Here is a 24,142-nt window from a genome sequence, read left to right on the forward strand (position 1 = left end):
ACAAGGGTAACACGGGTCCATTGACTCCTGCCTGCCGACGCGGCACAATTCATCCCAGCCCACCGATGCTGACCTTCAGCGCTGGGGCCAGGGCTGCAGTTTGGGGGTGGGGGGGGTGGGGGGAGTTATCTCATAGTGGTGCTGTCAGTGTCCAGGGCCAGGGGATTTTTCACATGGCCGTAATCACACCCCAGAGCGGGGGAGTCATTGCTCAGCACCCCCCCCCTTCCCCTGCCCCACATACACTATCATCCCTCCGTCTCTGAGCCTATACTCTTCCACCGGCCATTCTTTTGCTCCCTGTTTGATTGGCAAAGCGACAGAGGGAATTCTGGGAACTTGGAGGTGGTGAGGGCTGTGGTTTTCAGCCTCGGCTGCTGTCTGAGTGGTTTTCTGTGCTGGTTGAGTACGTGCTGAGTAATGTATGCAGGAGGGAAGCCGGAGCAGAAAGCAGCCTGATGAGGGCATTGATTATTTAGCAGGTGGCGCAGTGCTCAGGCACGCTGCCCTGTGCGTGAGCAATGACCCGTCAGGGTATTGACAGGTGGTTGGGCCCAGCCTCATACAAGCCCAGCACAATGGAGGCAGATAGCTTTGTGTTTTGAATGGCAATGACTCTGTTGTCCTCCTGTAGCATAAGACAGTGAATTATTTACGGACAGACCAAAGCAAAGATGCACGTGGAAGGTCCTTTCATTTGGCTTAATGGTCATTCTTTCTCAGTGTTGAATGATTGCAGCCTTTACTGTGACTTCCTTCTTCAATACGTGAGGTTGTGTGTCTTTGCCCTGCTAATGGTATACAATGGCACACGAAGGCTATGCATGCAAGATGTTCTTCCTCCCCTCAGAAATCATATAATCTCCTTCCTGTTTGAAAGACAGTCCAACAGACACGCACTTGGGCTGCTCATAGTCGTCTTCAGAGTTTTGTAAGCTCTGCTCTGCTCTGCTCTGTGTGTGTGTGTGTGTGCGTGTGTGTTTGCTGCCACAGCCTCTTCGCTCCCCGGGGGCAGGCAGATAGAGTGGAGGTTGCACCCCCTGCTGTGACCGCAGCGGTATCAGTTAGCAGCCCTGCAGAGGGCTCCGCTTTGGTCTCATCAGGAGTGCAGAGCCACCCTCTAATCTGTGCCCCCCCCCCACTCAGCAGCAAAACCATGACCCTCTCCTCTAACCTGAGGCTCATCTCCTCTTCCCCACCATCCAAAAGAAATCAGACTCGCAGCAGAAAGTGATTTTGGCCCGTCCCCTTCCGTCCGCGCAATATGAGTCAGTGGGCTCTGAGAGAGGCAGGGGTTTTAAACCATGTGTAACCATAAACAGAGGACACCCCAGCGGCCTCTCAGTTCTACAGCACAGACCCCCCCCCTCACACAGCAGGCTCTCTCAGTCTCCCTCTCACCTCAGGGGCTGCTGGGGGCTGAACAGCACCATGGAACAGGCTTAAATGGGGGTGTGCCTGAGGTGATGGCATCCCTCTGGGTGCTCCACAAACAGGAGGGGCATAGAGATAGGCAGGGCATGCCATGCCAGGGGGCACCAGAGTTAAGGGGGGGGGGGTGTTTTCAGGAGAGATGAGTTCTGAGAAATAGGCTCACAAAGGTGGTGTCACTTGAACAGCAAACTCCTCTTTTCGACTCTTTCATTATGGAACACACGCAGGTATGCTTGCACAGCCGATATATACACGTGCAACAGGATTACATCTGCTGCAGCAGGTATGGAACAATGTACTGAAATGTAAATGTAAATGAACTGCAGCCCTCTCTATCTGCATGGCACAACATGGGACACCTATAACTCGCCAAGCTAAATGCTAAAGTCCCCAAGCCCAGGGAACTAATTGCAGTCATTCCAGCTCATGAGGTCACCTTTTGTAGCTAGACTCTCAAATGCTTCCTTACTCTGCCCTGTGACACACACAGACACACATGTTGTGTCTCTGGGTAAACCATTTGCAGAGTAGTACAGAAGGAGCACTACCAGGGAGCTCAACCCAAAGGAGAAGGTGTGTATTTTTGGGCCTGCACACTCTCCAGCTCTGCTTCTTTCTGTGGCAGTGATGTATAATTTAGGCTGATATCCCCCTTCTGAGCATAAAAGTCCCCCTTTCATCCAGGACCCTCCTTCCCCTACCAGTTGGCCCTGTGATGTTCTGTGTTTTCCCCACCTTGCTATTTCTATCCCCCTTGTCTTAGCACGCCGCACCTGCCTTCCCTGTTGATTCCAGCAGCCGTGTTCCGCTGTCAGATAACAAGCTATCACGTCTCCCCCACAATGCACCTCAAGCCAATTTCTGTGTACAGAAACATGCCCCCCCCCTCCTCCCCCACCTCCTGTCTCCCTCAGACTGCTCAAACAGGGACATTTTTATAGCTGCGTATTGTATCCCCCCCCCTCTGGAGTGTGTTCGGCGGTTTGCTGTTGTGCTGCGCGGGGTTCGTCGGGCTGTCTGTCTGCCGTGCGTTTCACAGCGAGAGCTTTGTGCAGACTTGTCTCTGCCGTTTTTTCTCTCACCTTTTGTTCGCGTAATGGAAAGCCAGCACCTGGGTTCCTCACCGCTGAGATGGCGGTCAGAGACAGCGGGTGGGAGGAGAGGGAACGGCCGGCAGTGCGGTGACTGCTGTGCCGCTGTGCAGCTTTTGGGCTCACCCCGTTGCCCGTTTGAGATCAATTAATCTGCAGCAGAAAACAAAAGGCCTAAGTCAACGGGATCCCTGTTCAGTTTTGCAGGAGTCGTTTTTTCTCCATGCAGCCATTAGGCAGGTTATTAAGCCACAGTACATAAGTGGATCTGAGCTACTAACTCCTGAGGCCCAATCAGTAAGGATGCGCTATCTCTTGGGTATGCAATTCAGGATAATTTCTGCATCTCGGTTAAAGATGAGTAGTCAGAGATGTAGGTCCTGCAAATAGGGTCCCCCTGCCCCCCATGCACACACACACACACACACACACACACACACACACACACACACACACACACAGCCCACGCCAGTTAAGAGGTCAAGGAGGTCTGCTACAGCTGCTTTATCTTGCTCATTAATGGCTCGTTTGGCATGCTCAGAAAGACTGGTTAAGTGCTCTAAAGGGTGATCTTCCCTGCGCACTTGGTAACTCCATCTCTGTGATTTCCGTGCCTCTGCGAAGCTGCATTTCAGCTGAGGCTGAATTTACCCCCCCCCACCGCCCCCCGTGGCCGGGTGGCACTGCTCTGTTTGCCCTCCTCTCCGCTCCAGCGCCTCTTCACCCCCACCATTGTTGTGATGTCATGATTAACAGCTGCAATAATGGCCGCCGTCACGAGAATGCCCATGTGCGGCTCAGCACTCACAACAATGTGGGCCATTTGTCAAAGCTCCGAGGGGGAGCAATTACATCAAACTTAAAATGAATCATTTTCTGCCAGTAAATGAGACGAAATGTCATGTTTTCCAATGAGGACGCCGTGGAGAAAGCGCTGCCCGTTCCACAAGGGGGATATTAGGCCTTTACTGAAGATAAACACATAAAAAACAGCTCTGTAATTGTGAATGTCGGAAAACATTGCTGTGACTAATTGCTTATTAGTAATGATTGGTTTTCATGTATTTTGGCATTAGCGAAAAGGGACAAATATAAAAGAGAGCACATGAATGGGATTTGCTGATAAAAACACAGTAAACACAAGTCATATTGTGACAGATGAAGCCACATGTCATTGTTGAATTGGTGTCTGCTTATGGAAGTTTCATCTTTTCATAGAATAATTAAGCCAAATGAAAAATACTCACATCAAGCAGTTTTGAATGCATATGTCTACACAGTCTATTTTTTGACAACAGTCAGTTTCTTATTCTGTTTGATCTGACAACCTTGTGTTGATGCTCACTTCAGCCTCCAATTTGAGAATAATGAATGTGAACTTGGGAGGACCAGCTGAAATGTGTGGCATAGAATGTAACACATTTCATGGAGATTTGATTCATCAAACAGTATTTAAATGTAGTCTTTTTTTTTTTGCTTTTTTGACCATGTCCATTTTTGTCTTTACAAAGCCATTTTGAATATAAAATTTTGCTGTTCCTGTTGGATCCCATTTATGATTTGATATGAAATAACATTGAATCTTTCTGAATTATTATTTAAATGTGTTAAACAGGATTTCTTTTTTTTCCACTTGGCTGACACATATCTTGAACAGGACATTCGAGACAGGGTTTTGGTAGTAGTGTACAAAAAAGGGCATTTTTAGGTTTTTACGCTACTCCTGGGTTCCTCTGCTGTGCCCATTCTCAGCACAGTACCCTACAAACTTACAGCCAGCTTGAGTAGCTGTAGCTCAGTGACTGCTGTTAAACGCTATTCATTCCGAATGGCAAAGAGGTCTTGTGCATGCCATTCCCCACTCTCAGTGGTTAACTTTGAACTTCTCATGCTCAAGACATTCTCTTGCACTAAAGAACTGTGCTGATACTGCTAGACAAAACACAAACGTGTCGCACTGTGTGGGAAACCTTCCGTTGGGTGTCAGCGGAACATTGATGAGAGGCCAGGTTGATTGTGGACAGTGCCGTTTGCGAGGGCCAGGCCCCTGGGGCGTTTGTCATTGTCCCTGATGACAGACCCATTCCGCATTCCTGCGGTGTTAATAATGGGCTTTGCCGTGTTTGTCACATCTGTTCTGTCTCCATCGTTCGCGTGAACACAGATTCCTCGCGATTGATGGAGGCCCCCGGATAACGACGTGTAATGAAGGCTTGCTTGCGAGTTGCCGGTAATGACGAGCTAAATCCGGAGGTGCGCTCTCACACGGGAGGCCGGAACGTGCTGCTGGGCACCGTTTTGGAGAGAATAGATGGCCAATCAATCACAGGTCATGAATTTAACAACACTTTTTCCATGTTGCATCATTTACATAGCACATGGATGAAAAGCAATGAAAGCAGTGGGATACACAAGGCTTCAAAAGTGCTCCGCAGGACTTTTTAGGAAAGCTTGTGTATCTGTTCCCCTAATTCTTCCTCCATCTCTCTTACTGTCAGTACGGCAGGGTTATGGAATCCAAGAAACTCATGAGAGAGAAGGTGCTGATGGTGGTAGATGCCTACGGTGCGAGCACCAGGTGGGCGCAGCACGCCAACTTCTGTCAGCTTCTGCGGGAGAGAAGATGGAATGCAGAGAAGAGGCGGACACAGCCATGCTGGAGCATCCACACCTGCTCCTCACTCCCCAAAGGGGACCGCGTCCCCGGAGACAATCTTCTGTTACCTGTAGGGAGATAATTTGGTGCGCAGGGGCCTCATTCATCAGACATTCACATGAATCATAATCAGTGTGTGCATGGGAAAACGACTGAAGCTTTGCGTACTCAAACAAAATCATAAAAAATTGCGCAGGCTACACACGCTTAGTTCTGTCCGTAAATCAGGGTTATTCTAGAAGTGCGAGAAACATCCCAAATTAGCCTTAGGCGACTTAGTTACATATCAGACCAAATTGACATAGTGAAGTATGTGTAGGCTATACTAATAGCTTTATTAGTATAATCTATAAAAATAGGTTGAATGAATTATTGTTATCATTCTACCAATGTGAAATAAAATGGTCCAGCAGCGAAAACGACAGATGTGGTGTTCCGGAATATGAGGTGGATGCGAGTTTTTCACTGTCTTGGCTTTGACGTGACGAGCACAAGATTAAAACTAGCGATAGCCGAAAAAATGTGCTTTAAAACACAGTTATACATATGCAGAAACTCAATGGAAACGTTTCAAGCTGAAGTTGAATGCGAGCAGCCAGACATTGCTTTAAGGGGTCTTGCGCTGTCAGTCATCAAAGCCAGACTTGTCTCTCTAACGTAGGGCATTTTAAGTATTTTTAGCCTACTTCTCCACAATTAGCAACAGTCTAAAGCACCAAAAGGTGGTTTATTTTCTTTTTAATTAACTGTGCCTCCGTGAATTACAATAAAATGGTCGGTTTGTTTCATAGACATCTAGTCTGTTTATCAGTCAGAATTATTCCATGCAAACCGGTCGCTATTTTCAGTTCACACCATTCAATATGAGGTACACGGACATAATATGCAACCGCGTTAGGTGCAATCAAGTTTGAAGACAGTCACCTGCGTATCCAAGGTCCTTTTGCGCATTCTTGTGCGTGTGGTTCCTCGTCCAGAGGGCAATGTTGGAATAGGTAAGAGCGCGACAACCATGCTAAATTTGGATAAAAGATTCATTTTGCTTGTCAATGTGCGTACGCAAAGTTTAAGATCATGTTTTTACGAAGGTCGATTGACGAGGTCAAGATTAATTCCAACTACAGTGCGTTTATAGCGAATGGGAATCAACCGGGAACGCTGTACGCAGTGGACCAGCGTGCAGTTATCTGATTAGCAATAATAGGGTTAGTAGTTATCATAATTCTCCATTATTGTCGTAGTCCCAACTGTGTATTCTTCCCTAATGGATTAACTCTTGGCTTTTTATTCTTGCTTAAAGCTACAGCGTGTGAATTGCTACAGTATTCGTCGTTTAGGCATGGGAGTGGGGTTTTCAGATGCATGAGCAGCTTTGTGTGCTACCACTAGAGGGTACTGTTATTCAATCTCAAGTGATTGTAATGACATGGATTGACGTTTGGAATGAAAAAAAGATCAAACGGACTGTCCTTGTATGTAGGTCTCACTGTATTTTCCCTGTATATAAGAAATGGTACAGTCATGGGGCAGTATGTGCATAATTTATTAAATATGTTTGCAATAATATTCTACTTCATTTACTTTAAGATCAACCCTGGAGGTGTATTGTCTATTTGTAATCAACTTTTCACGGTAGTTTGGTGTTACCTCCCCTTTATCATATCTTGTGTATTTCATATATGGTTCACGTGTTGATCATAAATTTGATTGTAGATTACATTACAGAGCCATCCTCATGGTAATTTATAATCTGTAAACCAAAGCCTGGGGGTAAACTGTACTAAATGTCAGCTTCGACTCAGGGAACGTGGTTATATTTTAATGCAGCCTGACGGATTGAACATCCCAGGGGGAGGTTTGCTCCAGATCTCTAACATTAAAGCTTAATTATATTCACAGACAACTTTGCATGCTGGTAATGGCACATGTGACACATAGAATATGCTTGGGTGGTTGGCTGTGGATGGATTCTTTTTAATAACGTGCACCATTATATTTAATACTGAGGCATTCGGCCAGCTTCAGTAAGAGAGCTGCAATCCGGCACAAGCTGATTGGCTGAGTATGACTTCAGCAGCCCGCTGGTCCAAGACTTGCATCACTTGATTGGATGGAAACAAGGAAGCCAGAAGGTAGCACTACCCCCCACCCCCAGCTCGTAGTGTGTGTGTCCCCTGGGCAAGAGAGGTAAAATGTGATTTATGTTGCTGCTGTGTTTGAAACCCTCCCCTCCAGGACCCTAAAAGGCAGGGGGAGCTGATTTAATATAGAATGAAGGCTCACAGCCTCTGTGTAATCTGTATTTTTTAATTGAGTTAATTGGAAGACTCATGTCAGGAGTCTGACCTCACACCTAAGTGTTTGCCTTGAGGAAAGTGATAATTCATAGCATCTGGCTCTGATATTTAGTGTTAAGGTCTAAATGAAGTTGCAATAAACTCAGCCCTCACTTGTCCAGTCATAGATTTATACAGGTCAAAGGTTAATGGATGATTGTTGTTTGTGATAAATCAGGAAGCAGCATCAATCTTGATGTCTCTCTCCTGCAAATTCCAGATCTCCTCTGAAAACGGGTTTTATTTCTTTTTTCCCTGCAGTGATTCTGACATCACATCACATTACTCATGTACACACCCACTGCGACTGACAGAACCTCCGTTTGACATATTCCACATTTACACTGCTGGATACGTTGTTGAAAAAGTCATTCAAAGCACAATGCCCAATGTTACCACATTAGTGTCACTCATGATTTGAACCAGCAATCCCTGTGTTGCATGTGCAGTGACCGTTCTGCTATTCTACTCTTAGTTTTATTTTCCTGGAAAACACAATTAGTATTTAGTGTGGGGGAAAAAAAATAAAAGTCTAAAAAGGCAGGCTGGAACAGCCGGAGCACGGTGACACGGACAGCTGTGTGTTGACTCCCGCTGTAGTACTAGCGGCCATCTGCTCTGGAGCGGTGACTCGTCTCATCCTGCAAAAGCGCTTGATCTGCGCTCAGCGTTGTCTCCCGGGTGCCGCTGAAGCTCGCTGGGAAACAGGGAGTCTGTTCTGCGTGTGTGTAGAGCAGCACCTGTCCTCTGCAGAGATGCAGGCGGTGAAGACTGAGGAGCGTTTTTTTCTGGAGGGCCCTCTCAAGGCACTGCTTGAGAGTAACTCGGAATACTTTTTAGTGCCCCCCGAGTGCACACACACACATACTCTTACACACTAGACATACGCATGCATACACACACTCTTACATGCTCTTACACACTATACACACACACACATACTCTTACACACTATACATACACACGCACGCACTCTCGCACACTCTTACACACCACACACGCACACACACACATACACACAAAGAACAAAAAAAGCACCTCTCTCTGAAATGACTTGTCATCTGCGCTGGCTGTGAGGTCAGCCGTTGTTAGTTTAATCATTTTAACATCCTCAGAGCAGCGTCCGCAGTCCTGGGACCGGGGGAGCGGGGCCAGGATTTACTGAGGGGGAAAATTGAGTCCGGCTCAAGGTCCGACACAGCGAGAGTCTTCCATCTCCACCGCCACTGTCACCCCCACCGCAATAACAGCCACTCTGATGGGTCCGGAATTGACGCCTGGAATTGAAAGGCAAAGCAGACAAATAAGTCATCCTCCCACCAATAACCTCCCTGTGGCTAAATGAAGTCGTGTTCATCTGCTTCTCTCTTATCCCCCCCCCCCCCCCCCCCCCCCCCCGCCCCTTTCTCTCTCCTTTTCTGTCTGTCATTTTCTTTCAAGAAGAGAGAAGCAGGAAACTGGGATTGATAAGAGAGAGGCAAGCATAAGCGTGCAGGTGTGCTTTGGATGTAGACACCATAGGATGTTGCCAGTCCCAGTGTGTGCTAGTGTTAATTATCATCATTTTACAATTGGCTGAGAGCACAAGTATTAGAGTTTTACCCTAAAATCACTTCTTTCAACTATGTTTACCCTTGTGGTGTAGTGATAATCATACTACATTTCTTTTGGCAGCTCTCAAAGGCTGTATACACATAATGAGGGGTTTCAGGGTTTGAAATGTGTAGGACTTTTGTATAAGCCCATTGTTGTGGAGTTCAGGATGTTTTGGCAGGACTTGATACTGGTATGCTTGTACTGCCTGGTGTTACGGGCCTGAAATGAGACGATTGACGGCAATCTGAAGGTAGCATAAGGTATTCTCAGTGTGGTCCTTAGAGAAAGGACAAAGCTTTGAATTCTCTCTTTGTACTCAGCTGGTAGCGTGAGTACAAAGTACCCTGTGTTTCGAGGTCTGTTGTGTCACGGAATAGTGCGTTAAAGTAAATCCAGCATTTGAAGCATTTCCCTCTCTTCATTAACACCACAGGCATGGCTAGTCGTCATGTTAACATGCATGGAGTGACTTCTAATGCATGAGTCCCAGTGCCCCCCCCCCCCCCCCCCCCCCCCCATGGTGACTGCCTCGAACATTTTTCTGATTGGGGACACAACTACACTCACAAGCAGACACTGCCTCACTCCTGCAGCCCTGAATCTCACAGGAGGGATACAGTCAGCTCTTCAGTTTGGCTGACCTGTGGACCCACAGGCTTGTGCATCCTATCCCCCCCCCGGTTAGGACTTTGCCTCTGTTTTTGCCTACCAGCCCCTACCTGCAGCCAGTGAGTCCCAGCTTTTCTTGTTTGCTTGTCACAGCCATTTTGAGCTGAGCAACCAGGCCCAGTTAGCCGTGTTCCTCAGATGGCTGGAATCATTGGCTGTACCCCGAGGCTGAATCCATCCGCTGCCTGTCTTGTTGTGTTTGATTGGTTGTTGTTTGTCGCCGGCAAATGTAGATCGCGAGGATACATATGTAATCGACCCGTTCGCCTGCAATCCCTTTTGCTTTCTCTCTCTCTCTCTCTCTCTCTCTCTCTCTCTCTCTGTGCCCCTGGCAATGAAGGTACTGGAGCAGAAACACCTTTTTAAAAGGATTTAATTTTAGGTTTATTGCAACCTTTCAGGGGATGTCTTCCTCTGCTTTCACTCAGTGTGGTGGAAAAGGCTGGGAGTAAATCACTCTTCCATTACTGGCTCCATTATTCAGCATGGTGTGCTCCATCCACATCAGGACCAACATGCCTGTCTCCAGGCTGCCACTGGGCTTAACCTCCCTGGCTCCCAACATGTTACTTAATGTTGTTTTCCCACTGTCAAGGTCTACTGTCATCCTACCTCCTCACCTCAGGAAAGTGTAAAATCAATGTTAGCACCCAATTAATTTGAGTTTAGTGAAGCACTGATTTCCTGCGAGGGTTTGAATTATACTACCCTGCCTTCTGTCATGGGTGCATAATTATTTACTCATTGAAATGTGAGTTGCTCTTACACTCAAGGCACTTGTGAAAAAATGAATGATTATGGAACTAAAGCTTTGAATTAAATGCACCATTTAACAGTTTGTTCCAGCACCTCCCCTGCTAATGATAGCAAGTTTGTATGCCAATGCATTATTGCTGAATAGTACTGCAAAGTTTTAATGAAATCTCTAGTGTTTAGAGCAATGCAGTGTATAAGTCAGCACTCTAGACTGTTTATAGCTGTACAGAAAATCCTGTCCATGAGATAAGCAATAGCAATGCCTCCATTTTAATGTGTAAGAGCTTTGGCCGGTGGCTGTGCTGTCCGCCAGGATAAAAGTATATAATCTCTGCTATCGTGCTACTCATTCTAATAAGAGTCTTTTCCTTCCTTTCCATGTTGCCTGTTGCCGGTCCCGAATGCCTCCAATCCAGGTAAGCAAACATATTCTATTATTAATGGCAGAGCAGACGGTTGCCAGCACTTTTTAGAGCGTCTCGGATGGTGCTATTCTTGGGCCTCAGACAGCCCGCGTCTGGCGGAGTTCTGACTGGTGACGGAGGTCTCCAGAGGGTGTGTTGTTTACAGACTGCAGGCACGGTGGGGGTGGGACTGGTGTCAGAGTGGGATGCCGACCTCTGGGGTCCCAGCCCCCTCTGTAGCTACGCAGTCTGCAGGAAACACACCGGTCTGGAGGGGCTTTGATGCGTGAGTTTTAACCACATTGACTTGTAGGGTGTGGCTGTGAGGTTCTGCAGATCCAGTCAACCAATTCAGTCAAGTCATTCCCTGTGATGTCCAACCTGACTGTGGCTCAAACCACTCCTCATTGAAAGTTGGCATGTGCCTCTTACCTGTTTCATGTTCATGAATTAAAATGAATTAATATGAATAATGAGATGCTCTAAACATCTGAAATGGTGAAATCTTCTGAAATCTTTTTGCTGTTTTTTTGTGACTACTCAAACTTCACATCTTTAAAGTACATAATACAGTAAAAGATGATGCAGAGTTCTCACCAAGACAGCAGGATTGTATCTGTGTTAGTGTAGTACAAAAAGTGCAAAAGTTACTGTACACCCCCCCCCCCCCCCCCCCCAAACACACACACACACACACACACATGTGCACGCACCAGTATGATATGAAAACAAGTGAGGTGACAGTATTTGTTTTGCTTTGCTGTATTATGTGGGCTTGTATTTTGACTCTGGGGGGTCTTAGTCATCCTTAGTCATCAACAGGAAAATCGGAGATGCCGAATGTCTGTCTGTCTGAAGCCTGATTCCCTGGTTTATTTGTGCCAGGGAGGCTGGTAAGGTCTCTCTCCCTCACCGGGCAGGGCATTAGCGTGTGTACAGAGCCACTGCATGTGGATGGGAAAAGGATTCTGGGAGATTGACACCCGTAAACACGTTTACCGTCTCCTGCCGAGTGGTTGTTTTCATCCTTTCCTGCAAAGGCTGTGCATGTCAAACTGTACCCACAGCGCCTCAGAGGGCCTGGCATTGCTGCACCCCCACTGTCATCCTACACAAGGGCTCAGTGCGTCTCCTCTGCACTCTGAAGTGTATTCACTGCTGTTTTCAGAATGGGTGGGGATCTTTTTCTTTCCTGTTTGAGTGAATACATTCTTGTGGAAGTGTCATAAATACAGGAGTGCCTAAGCTGGAAAGATAGATGGCTGTAAAATTTGGGGGGGGGGGTTAAACAGAAGCTAAGGGACAGAGCGGGCTTAATAAGATTAGGGAAAGGCGCACAGAGCAACGAAAAAACCAAAATAGCCAAATCCTCTCTAAGGAGAAAATATTTATCGCTGAGCACCAGAGTCTCGATAGGGAGGACCAGGGTGCCGTCTGGATTTCTATTTAAAGTGTAATGGCTTAGAACCGTGACTCTCTCCGCCTTTTGAAATCGTAAAGCAGTTCCAGATCTCTTGCTGTAAGTGTTTCACATTTAGCAGTAACCAGTGCAGGATGCCTCTGGGAGAGACTGACCCTTGCCCTGGTATCGGCACAGTATCTCACCTGGAGGGACTGCAGCCCAGGCCTGGGCGCTGCCTGAGACATGGCGGCACTCACCTCTCTGCTCCGTAGTGTTCCAGCTCTGCCACGAAGCCCGGAGCCATGACAGATAAGGGTGATACAGTAAAACAATCGTCCGTCAGGCGCATAGAGCAGCTGTTGCACGGCGGAATGCAGCACTGCTCTGTAGGCTTTGTCACGTCTGGCAGTGGAACAGTTTCACGATGTTGCCGTGGAACCGTTTCCGCGGTGACTCAGTCCCCTGTTAGCTGCGCTCCAGTTGAGGTTATGCTGAGTGATGCAGTGTGACCTCAGTGTGCACCACAGACGCTGCCATAGTGCTGTTTCCGTCAGTGTACAGAGTGAGCTTGGGTTTGGGGTCGCTGCCACCGCATCAGCTGTCCCATTCATTTAGCACCCTCTAGTGGCTGATGAGGCTCCTGCAAACCACCAGGGTGATAGCTCTCCTCCAGTCGGCGTTCACTCCGGTGTGGTGCAGTGTGGGACTTGTAGTGCGAAAAACAGCCTTCAGAAGCATGCATGTGTATCAGAAGACTGCATTTGTCTTCAGTACTCCTGCGCATCCATAGAGGGTGCTACAGACAGGCAAAATTAATCTAGTATAATCTGAGATTCAAAAAGGGGAAAAAGCAATAAGGAAAATGCCAAAAAAAGACCTATAGATTTCTTATCATAGTGCCATATAGGCAATGACAGTAAGGTACTGTACAAGTAGTCACTGAATTGTCTACAAAATCCAGATTATGACAGGAACAGATTAGTTCCTGAGTCCATGCTGGTCATGCCTCTAGTTTCATTTTTTACATAACTGGATTAATTGTTATTTATTTATTTATTTTATTACATTCAGTCTAACTGAATGTAGGTGATCGTGTGCTGAAGGTCCTCAAATTGGTACTCCCTGGGGAAATTTGGACATTTTGCATGTGTTACTGTGACTCACTAGGAACAGAGTGGCATAAACACTAATCCAGGGATTAATCCAGAGACCATAATTAGGGATTAGTCTATAAATCTGTGAATTCTGCTTTCATTCTCTAAAGACCATTCCACTTTATTCACTGTCCAAACTTTGTGACAGATATGTACTGTGTAAATGAACATAGATGACTTTCTCCGAGGGTTAAAAGAATATTCTCACAGTCCTGATCTGGAATCAGTATGGAGGAGAGACTACCTTACTAATGCTGCTTAGTAAGTCTCTTTTTTTTCATGGTTCACCTCCCTAATACTGTTAATGGAGGAGTGGCCTAGAAAAGAGCAGTGCATTTTACCCACCTCCCACTCTTAACAGCTAGTGCACGCCTCATATTGGCGCACTGACCCCAAATCACTGGCATAAACGCCATAAACGCTTCCTCCAACCTGTTAGTGCTGCTCTGTGGGTCAGTGTGCCACCCAGACCTGCTCCATCTGACACACACACACACACACACACACACACACACACACACACTCACACTCACACTCACATGCACATACACACACACGCGCACACACACACACATACACGCACACAAACACATGCACATACACACACGCACACACTCACACATACACGCATGCACACACACGCACGCACGCACGCACGCACGCACACACACACACACACACACACACACACACACACACACACACACGCACACACACACACACGCACACACACTCTTAAGCTGTCATGCACACAGTGGGACACAGAGCCGCTCTCTCACGCGAGCACAGACACAGAGACGCACTCCCCATCTGGCCTGCAGCCTGATTACAGACCTGCCCGTCATCCAGATGCGCAGCTGTGATGAAGACGGATGAGTGAGACCCATCATCCATCAGCACCTCTCCTCTCCCGCACACACTGGAGCCTTCATACCAGTTGTTAGCGTGTCGCGCGTCGCAGCGACAACGTCGTAAATACCGAAGCTCCCCACCCCCACCCCAGCCCCCTCCACTGGAAAGCCCAAATCACCCCTCTTGTATTCACATGCAGAACTGTGAACTGTGCATGCACTGTGCATTTCTCCATCAAACTCACAGGTAAAACGCTCAACCTTGGAAGTAAGCAGCTCTGAAAAGGGCCCCTGACCCCTTATGCTCAGCGGGAGACATTAAAGCCGCGTCAGTGGAGTGGAGCATTGATTCTCTGAAGTCGTGGAGTATGAACTCAGACCCGTAAGAAGCATCTTTTCAGAGAGAAAAGCAGTAGGAGAGAAACGAGGGGAGGAAAGTGGCAGTGAAGCGGTGAGACTCTCAGGAGTTTTACTGTAAATACCATTAATGAGACTTCAGGGAAATCTTAACATTCATTTTGCATTGTAAGGCAAAGAGAGCATCGAATTGAGAGTAATAATACAAGCGTGCAGGCCAATGAGTCTGTAGTGTTCAGTGTGGTAGTAAAACATATTCCTCTGTGGGCTTTGTGATGGGGACAATGGTGGGACCGGGGGAAGCAGTCAGGTTGGTGACCCCTACGGGAATTGTGGGAGTGTGGCCATGTTGGGATCCGGTTGGGTGTTACCACCACCCCATCAAGCCGCCATTGTCCCATATATTTACTGCAGTGAGTCAAGTTTATCAATTGATCGAGGCTGCCGCGGACGTGTTTAATTGCGTTTGTTCCTCTCACACACTAACGATCCGCCCCTGGCCCCGCCTGTGCCTGGCGCCCACTCACCGCATTCCTAGAACATCTATTTGCTTTGATTAGATTAGATTTTTTGGATCTGCCCCCATGGGTAGAGTGTGGGAGGCTAGGAAAACGGGGCCGACAGGCATCGACCCTCGCCCACGCCAGCATCTGCCAGCAGCTGTAGGTTGTCCTGACAACTCATGGGCACCTCTGGCAGGGTTTGGATGAGGCACCTTCCTCTTCTTTTCGTCTGTGTGAACCTGCTGCTCTGTCTCAGGCTTACTGGGCCTCAGTTTGAGTCTTCTCTTCCCCATATTGTGGGGACTGATGTGGGCTCAGCCAAGCAGAGACATGCTGGGAAGTATTTTCCCCCTGCCTGTGTGTGAGGGCATTCAGGGTCATCTCACAGCTGACAGGGGGTCAGCCGTTCTCCATTATTCAAGAAGCCAGAGCCTCTGGAAGAAGCCCTGCTAATTGTGTTTTGTTGGCTGACTGAGCTGGTGCAGTTTCCCCAAACAGTCACGGACCACATCTGTTCCCTCTGACTGCCCTAAACATGACTGAACTTGGCAGAAGGCGTGCTTCAAGGCCAGTTCTTTGGTGTATTTCCATGACAACCACCACCACTGCACAGGAGCAGGGCTCCTGTATCTGGTGTCGGACAGTTTCCCTCTCTTTCGGCAGCTCTTCGCACCAGCACACCCTGGTGGTAGACTGGCTGAACTGCATGGGACCCGATTTTGCACGTGGCATCCAAGGTGGTGTCAATACTGTGAAGTGATTGAGCAGATCAGGGTTGTCAGGAGCGCCCCCCTCCCCTCCTCCTCCCCCCCCCCTCTCTCTCTCTCCCCGTCCCCCACACACACCCCGGTGTACAGTGTAACAGACTGCAGGAGTGATGACAGAAATAGAGGTCCTGTCACCACAGCAGCACCCTCAGGCCTCCCCGGCCAGTTCTTCCTGCTGCTCCTGTATCTGTTTCTCACGGACCCGGACGGACATGGAGCAGCAGCCAGACCCAGGTACTGAAGCCGGGCCTGGAGGGGAAGCAAGGAGTGTTTCTATTGGCCTGGCATCTTTGGGTTAAAGCTGCTTCATGTGCATGTGAGCGTTGAGTGTTCTGGGCTTGTGTCTGTCGGATAATGTCTTTGATTTATTTCATGGTAGTATTGCTACTTTTTTCCAGTGCTGTCATTGGTCTTTAGAGTGTGAATGACAAACTTGATCACATTTACTTTGGTTGCTGCTGGTGATGGGTGTGTTTGTTATTTCTAACTCTATTTGACAGATCTACAGCACGTCACATGAAACTTCGCCGTGCATTTTTAAAATGTATGACAACATCTGTGTAAAGCCATAGTTATGCATTGCCCTCGGAGATGGAAAAATGAGGCTGAACGAAATGGATTATTCTGGCCACAATCATATTCATTCCCTGCATGTTTCCAGCCTGCATTTTTTTGACACATTACGCGGACATTGTCCCTTGAAGAGACCATATCAGGCTTGTGTCCTGATTACCGAAGGTATTTCTGTACCTTATCTGGACACACTACAGCTGCTTCACACTTCTGTAATTCTCTCTAAAAGCAAGTTCCTGCCCTGACGTAGAATGATGAATGCGGGCTTTGAGAAAAAGCAATGGCTGGTGTTCCTCCAGGGAGAGATTGCAGGTAAATTCTAACCCGGAAACTTTTTTTCTGATGTCGCCTCACATCAAAGGGACACGATGTTGAAACGATTTGCTGCTATTTTTCTTTCCGTTCCGTCGAGACGGAAACTGCCTTTTGTTCGAGCTCCCTCCTGCCAGATTGAAAGCCTGGAGGTGCGGTACATGCCAGCAACAACGGTGTGACACACGCTTTCTTCTGATGTCTGGAACTTTGTTGCGGAATTATTTTGTCTATTTGATGGCTCTCTCTGTGTTAGGTGGTTGGTTGTTTCCACACACACACACACCACAACACACCACATCTGTCAATCGTACTGTATTTTATTACCAATACAAGCCTGTGGATTTAAACTATATTCATTTTGAGGCCATGTGCTATGTCACTGCTGTAAGCTCCAGCTTAGCTTAAGTCTAATTTCTGCCCCCAAAACTGCTTACTGTTGGCTTTGTCAGAAAAGGCCAGGTTACTGGACACAGCAGATACGATCTTACTGACGGAGGGACTTTTCCTCTGATGCAGCAGATGTGTCACGGGCGTGAAACCCGTTTAAATCATTTGTCTTTCTCAAAGGAAAAAACATCCTTAACCCTTTGAGTCCCAGCTGCACTGCAGCAGTGCAGGAAACAGCATTTCAAGGTCATGGCTTCTGCAGCAGGCAGCTGAATGCTCCACGTCCTAACATCTGGAGCCACACGTTTTATGAGTGCAACATCAGCGCGCTGGTGAATGGAGAATGTTGATATTCTGGTAACAAATGCCCAGTTTTACAAGATTCCATATCACCTACGTGTGTGTGTGTGTGTGTGTGTGTTCCTCTGAACACGAGGTGTGTTTAGTGTGGCAGCTTTCATTGTTTGGGGAGGAGAATAACCGGTGGCTCATGAATCTTAATGTGGTTCGGTTTCCAGATTTATTGCTGTTGATGTGTTGTGTGAAGAGATGAGCAGTGGGCATTCATCTGTTTTAGAAGGAGAGCTGTATATGAAGGTGCTGTAGTCTCTTGGCGGAGAGTGCCGGCACTGGCTTCTGTGGCACACAGCACAAGGGCACCGCCAGTCTCTCTCAGTCCAGTGCCGTCCCATGGTTCCCAGGGCTGAAGGTTACCAAGGCATCTGCCATTATTTCACTTTGCGTTAATTAAAAGGCTTGAACAGATAAAGTACAGGGAGTTCAGAAGAACTGTTTGAAGATGGTAGCTTTAACAGTGTCAAGTTCTGTGAGGACAAACTGGAGAAACCAGTGGGGAGTGTATGTGTGTGTCTATCTGCCTGTGTCTATTAGTTTCTGTCAAGATCTGTAAGGTTGTGTGTGGGTGTGGGTCTGTTTCTGTCAAGGTCTGTGAAGGGTGTGTGTATGTGTGTGTATGTGTCTGTGTTTGTCTGTCAGTCTGTTTCTATCTGGGTCTTCATGCGTGTGTGTGGAGGTCTGCACGCGGGTGTGTACTTGTTAGAGACTCGTGTCTGGGTTTCTGGGTTCGCAGCTTGCCGACAGTAAAAGCGGATGTAGATCAGACAGCCCCCGCACATCATTCCATTAGGCAAGTCAAGTGAGAAATGAACCGGCCCCGCTACGGATAGGCAGGGGTCACAATCATCAAACGCCAGTCCACCCTTCACGCCTTAAAGACTCCCTGTGTGCACAGTGAGGGCACAAACACGTAAGATGTGTGTGTAGATGGATGGGAAGGTCTTGCTCCAGGCACCAGAGAAAAGTGGCAATTTGAAGGATGTCTTATCTATTTGACAATAATGTAATTGCAGTGTTTCTTATCTGACACAGAAATTGCTCATTTCGTTTGAGCTCATTAGATTGAATCTGCACTCATCTTTTGAAAGTAATAAATTACAAAGAACAAACTGGGAAGTGTTAACTTGTAGCAAAGCACGCCAAAAAACCTGAATGCTAAAGTTACAGTGGATCCATTTAAATATTAAGAAGCCCTGCAGCTTACGAATAATTGATATATAATAATAATTGATGCTTTGGCTCAGAAGTAAAATTAAATCCACATTCGGAAGGAGAATATTTCAGGAAGGTACTGATATAGAATAACAGGAATACATTAACGGCCAAAAATTATTACTATGCAAATTGAAACGCTTCAGCAGTAATATAAATCACAGCGCAAATCCAGTGCATTTCTCTTGCACCTGACAATTCTCGCCACTAGGGGCTGCTGACATCATTGCAGCCAGTCAGGAGCCAGTCAGACAGGACCTTTTCTCCCTTATGATTGAAGCTCTTTTTGCAGTAGGTTTAGGGTGGGGAAGAAAAATGATAATGAACATCTGGCTGTCTATCGCTGGTGTGTTCCATTTTTTGTGAAAATATGCAAGCCTTGATTATATCGCGTAATGATGACCCCTTTATCTTCTCATTGTCAACATTGATTGCCTCACAAGTGATTGTCTTACGATGCCGTTTGAAAGACAGGCTCATTAATTCCTCGTTTTTTTAAGGTGGGCCTTAAGTGGTTTTAGGCATATCCTCTGTTGAGTCTAAATGAATATTTTCCTTCCTAAATAACCTTCTGTTCAGATATGAAACGTCACCATTTTGTGCAGCAAACTAAACCCACTGGCAAGCCCCTTTCGTCCTCTCTGCAATGGGCCGTGTCACTTTTAGATAACCTGCATCTGTGTGAGTCAATGCAGGCAAAGCGGAGTAGATTAAATGTGTAAGAGTGCTCTGAACTGGGTGTAGGTTCAGGGAAATGAGTATCGCCATCCAGCCTTTGACTGCAATGTAAAGGTTGCATTCAGTAGACACCCTCTGCCAGATAAGAGTTAGTGAGGTTTTGTGCTCAAGTGTTTGTTCAATAAGCTCCACTTCTTCCACTCTGTAATTAGATGGGATATGTTTATGCCATTCACTCTCCATTTTCTCTCTCTTTATTTCTCTGGCCCACACACACACACACACACACACAAATTTATCTCATTGGCAGGATATTTCCCTGCTGTAATGCAGTGTTGTATCAAAGTTGTCATCTTGTAGAACTGCTTGTTTTCAAACAAAACAGGAAAGAGGTGACTTGGAAGGCAGTGGATGTCCTCTTCGTCAGATGAAGAGGTGTGCAGGGAGATGTGTCCTCACGCAGCAGAGAGGCACACCTGCACCAGGGGAGACGGCGTGTCCCCTGACAGGAAGGGAAACTGTTTTCTTTAGCATCCGCAGGGTATACGGTTATTTGCTGTTTTCATACGAGAGACATAGCCCCATTAGTTCAAAAACAGAGCCCTCTTGCTCAGACAGGCAAAGTAAGACTCAGTCCCCTGCCGGGGAAGGCATTCTAAATAGAACACGGCACCCATGAGCACGCACTGTGGATCTTGACAGCTCGTTTATTTGTCCTGGGATGCATATGGCCAAATGGATTTTCCCAGGTCTCTCTCCTGGTTGGGTAGTGCCTGGGCTCTGTCTGTCATGAACGCCCTGGTCTGGCACAAAGTGATGGACTTCAGGTCCAGCTTCCAGAGCAGGAGTAGCGGGAATGGGAGTGGGGGTTGGGAGTGGGGGGGGAGTCTTCGACACACTTGACACTGATATGCTGTACCAGAACTCGCAGCATTAACCCTTGTGCAATCCCGTTGCAGCCCAGATTTTTCCATTCCCAGCGCAGCCTGCTGTGTGTGAGTAATCTGATCAGAATGTAATCCCAGATCAGACCCTTATCCCTCTCTTTGGGAGCATTGATCCCCGCCTCAATCCAAGACCCAAGGCTAAAATGCCTGCGTGTCTGCTGCAAGGGTGAGAGATTAGGCAGTGCAATCGTGGCATGTACACACTGCATGGCAAAATCAGGCTAAAGTGAACATTACAGGTGTCAAGACTGTGAATATGTGATGCATTTGCATTTGCACATATTTATATCTTAGTGTTTTGTTGAAATGGGAAGGGAGTGCGAAACAAATGCCCTAATTGTCTACAAAGGACTTCAAACGCTACTGAATGTGGAGGTCAGTCGTGTCGTCAGAATACAAGAGTTATACAAGCACCAAGGGGATTGTTTGCATTTAGAACAAAACTTTGAAAATGTTAAATGACTCACCGATATTTTTTCCAGAATTAACTTACTTAGCCATTTGACGTTTTTAGATTAAAATATATGTATCTCGTCGGAACCTATTCGCGCCATCAAAATGCATGATTAATCACAAATGAAAAGGAATAATTAACATGTTCTAACCCTTTTAATTTACATTTAAACATCCGGGGGAAAAAAAACAAGAAAAAGCATGCCTTAGGCATTAGTCAGAGGTTTGGAAGGGGGTGTAACAAAGGCGACATATATTTCATTGCTTGAATGAAAAAAGTGAACGTATGACTTCTCTAATTCGGTCCAGAGAGGGAGTCCAGTGTTTTGAGCGAGGATGAGAGCGCAAATGAAGTGGATTAATTGCATCTTGGTTGGTTCAAAGGAAATGTGGGCTATCTCCATTTGCCTGCTCGTCTGAATTCCCTCGTCATTTGGCTCGGTTGCTTATCTAAATAAAGAAACAAAACCACCAGGCTTCATTATAATCACTTTCCACACCCGGTCCAAATCTGTCTACCTCATCAATTGTAAGCCTGGTACTGTGTATTGGTTACATAAGGTGCCAGACATCTGGTTGCCGTTAAAAAAAACATTGATGGAAATGAAAAATAATTTGTCTCGGATAAACCAGCTCCCTGCGCTTACATACAACTTTAAAAGCCCGCTTCAGATGGCACAGAACGAGGCGACAGCAGCTCGCTGCAGGCTCGCCTGTTCTCTTTCAGTAACGCGCGCTCCCTCTAATCCACCGTCATTTTTATGGGAGAGAAAATATGATTTGTCATTGCGAAGCGCTAATCTTCGCTGTTCGGACAGCGGGGTGAAAGAGAGGGGCTGCGATCCTGCTCTTGAACCTGATCTCCGCCGCCGCACCGCCGCGAGCGCTTAAAAGTCTGTCGCTTCCCGGTGGGACTACCTTTATCCTGCTATGTGCAAGGAATCTAGATGCCCGCGCACTGCATCCGCCACACCAGAGCCCTCCGAGCACCTTGACGCCGCACAGTGAGCTAGAATGATAGCCGTCTCTTTTAAGTGCCGATGTCAGATACTGCGGAGAGTGAATAAAGGTACCGTGCATGTCTTTTTCTTCCCTTGTCGTTGGTGTTGTGCACAGTGCTCGTGGAAGTTGTCTTTACAGTGGGACGAAATCGCTGACATTTGAACGCGAAACTGTTCTGATGGGGTTGGCAGTGAAGTAGAGGCATCGGTCGAGGCACGGATACGAATCGCGGGGCATCGTTCACTTTGCGCTTATAAGTCCCTTCATGGAAGTACTTCAACGCTGCCTGTGGCATAAAGACGCTCTAAAGCAGTTTTCCCCATGTGTGGGACGACATGAATATTTATCAGGGAGTAGCGCTGTAGTACTGTGGGCAGACCGCAATGTTTACAGACGTGCACGCGTGTTTTTGCAGTGCAGTACGTGATGCCTTCAGTTTAGCGACGATGCAGTCAAAAGAGCACTCTTAAGCGTGCTCTCCGCGAAGAAAATGTCAGTGTCTTTGTGTTATACACAGTGCTTTCTTCCTTTGCGGCGTTGTTGCGTTCTAAGACTGAATGCTTTTATTAGTATTATTTGGAATGAAGGACGTAGTCAATCAATGTTGTCCTCAGCGACTGCGACCGCGTGGCAGAGGATCATTACTGACATGATAACTGACGATCGATGGGACCCCCGTTGCGTCGCAGGTGTCCCAGCTGCCGTCGGAATTCTCCTCACTGACAGCCAAGCCTAATGTTCCTGTCCTGTCATGGCCATCTAATCCCTCCTTTTGTCACGGTCCTTTTTGGACATGTCACGTTAGTTCAGAAAAGTGCTCAACAATGTCTTACTGCGAGGGTAGTGATGTGATGTAAATAAATGTTACAATATGTGCAATGAGGTTGGGGTTGATGTGTCTGTAAATAATGGCCATTGAAAAACAGGGTACTTTCATGCATTGGAAAATTCCACATGTAAATTTGAATAACACACCTCCAGTGATGATGGTGTTCGTATTTTTTAAAATCATATCTTGCCGCCGTGCTTAATTTCTGTATATTGCAACATTCACTAGTGCCACTTGAATTAATTATATGCGTACATGGGTACCTTATGTCAGACTGAGGTATGAAATGAGTGAACTTCATCTGCTCAGAGTTATTAGAGACAGTGCCTCATTGGGCTGACAATATCCCTAAGATGGACGTAACACGATACGTTTAGTTAAAGTCATGAATATTTTAATGGAATCCATTTGTATCCTCCTGGTGAGGGAGGTTACGGTCTTCCGACAAAGGGGGGATCTTGGGCCGGAAACCGGGCGTTCATGTGACATTGCCGGTACGGTGCCGCGGCCGCGCTCCTGAATGCTAATTGCAAGGACGAATTATTGGAATGACTGGAGGAAATATTACGTGCCACTAGGGTTCGCTTGTGACAGGCTGAAAGTGATTAACTGCGTATCGAGAATACCTCGGTTCGATCAATTATGAGGTTTATAGCCTTCATTTCTTCCTACAACCTCCATATGGAGGTGAAAGGCGCCCAATCAAAGCAGCGCACAGCTTTCATTAAACCAATGAGATTAAATAGGTTTACTTAGAGCAAATTTCTTACCTAAAGGGCACGAGAAATATCACATATGGTTTGAGGAATAGGAATGATCATTTATCAGAAAACACAATAACTCCAAATTGCCCAAATGGTGTTCCAGTTGAAACGTCCCACAGAGAAGATTTGATGTTTAACATAATCACAAATTTAACATGTATGGATTATAATAAACTGTAAACACTGTAAACTCACATATTTTTTCTTACTCTAGAAATTGCATAGATTACAATATAGATTACAATAGAATTGCATCTCAACTATTACAAATTACAAATGTAATTTGAGTAATAACCTGATTCTTAAGCTGCATTTCTGTCCTTAGATTTTATTTATTTATTTATTTATTTGCTTTTAGGTTCTACATTCCTTAAACCAGACAACTTATTGAAAGAAATGCAATTGTGCTCTACAAAAATGTCAATTGGAAAGATGTATCTGGTTAAACACACAGTCGGTGTTTTACTATCATTGTATTCTTATCCCCCTCAGAACACTGCATATGGTGATTCTTGGGGTTCACATTATCTGTCTGGTTTCCTGTTCCCATTCAGCACTTTGCATAGTAACGAGATGGGCAGATAGATGCCTTTCCCCCAGCTCCGTGGTGGGTTGCAGAGGTTGCCAGAGAGAGAGAGAGAGACAGAGA

At 46.6% G+C, this 24,142-nt stretch overlaps 1 protein-coding gene across 6 annotated transcripts in view; it reads left to right on the forward strand.

Moving 5' to 3' along the window:
* grip1 (glutamate receptor interacting protein 1) overlaps window positions 1–24,142 on the forward strand; it is a 216,954-nt gene that overhangs the window by 120,051 nt on the left and 72,761 nt on the right. The window contains exon 1 of one of the 6 annotated variants that reach the window (XM_036519976.1): window positions 21,596–21,967. The exons of the other annotated variants lie outside the window; for them this stretch is intronic. Within the exon in view, the coding sequence (XP_036375869.1) occupies window positions 21,913–21,967 (55 nt within the window). The 5' untranslated portion in view covers window positions 21,596–21,912. Of the gene's footprint in view, window positions 1–21,595; window positions 21,968–24,142 lie in introns of those variants that run through there. 6 annotated transcript variants of the gene reach the window in all.

This window comes from Megalops cyprinoides, chromosome 25, assembly GCF_013368585.1.
Source record: "Megalops cyprinoides isolate fMegCyp1 chromosome 25, fMegCyp1.pri, whole genome shotgun sequence".
NCBI lineage: Eukaryota > Metazoa > Chordata > Actinopteri > Elopiformes > Megalopidae > Megalops > Megalops cyprinoides.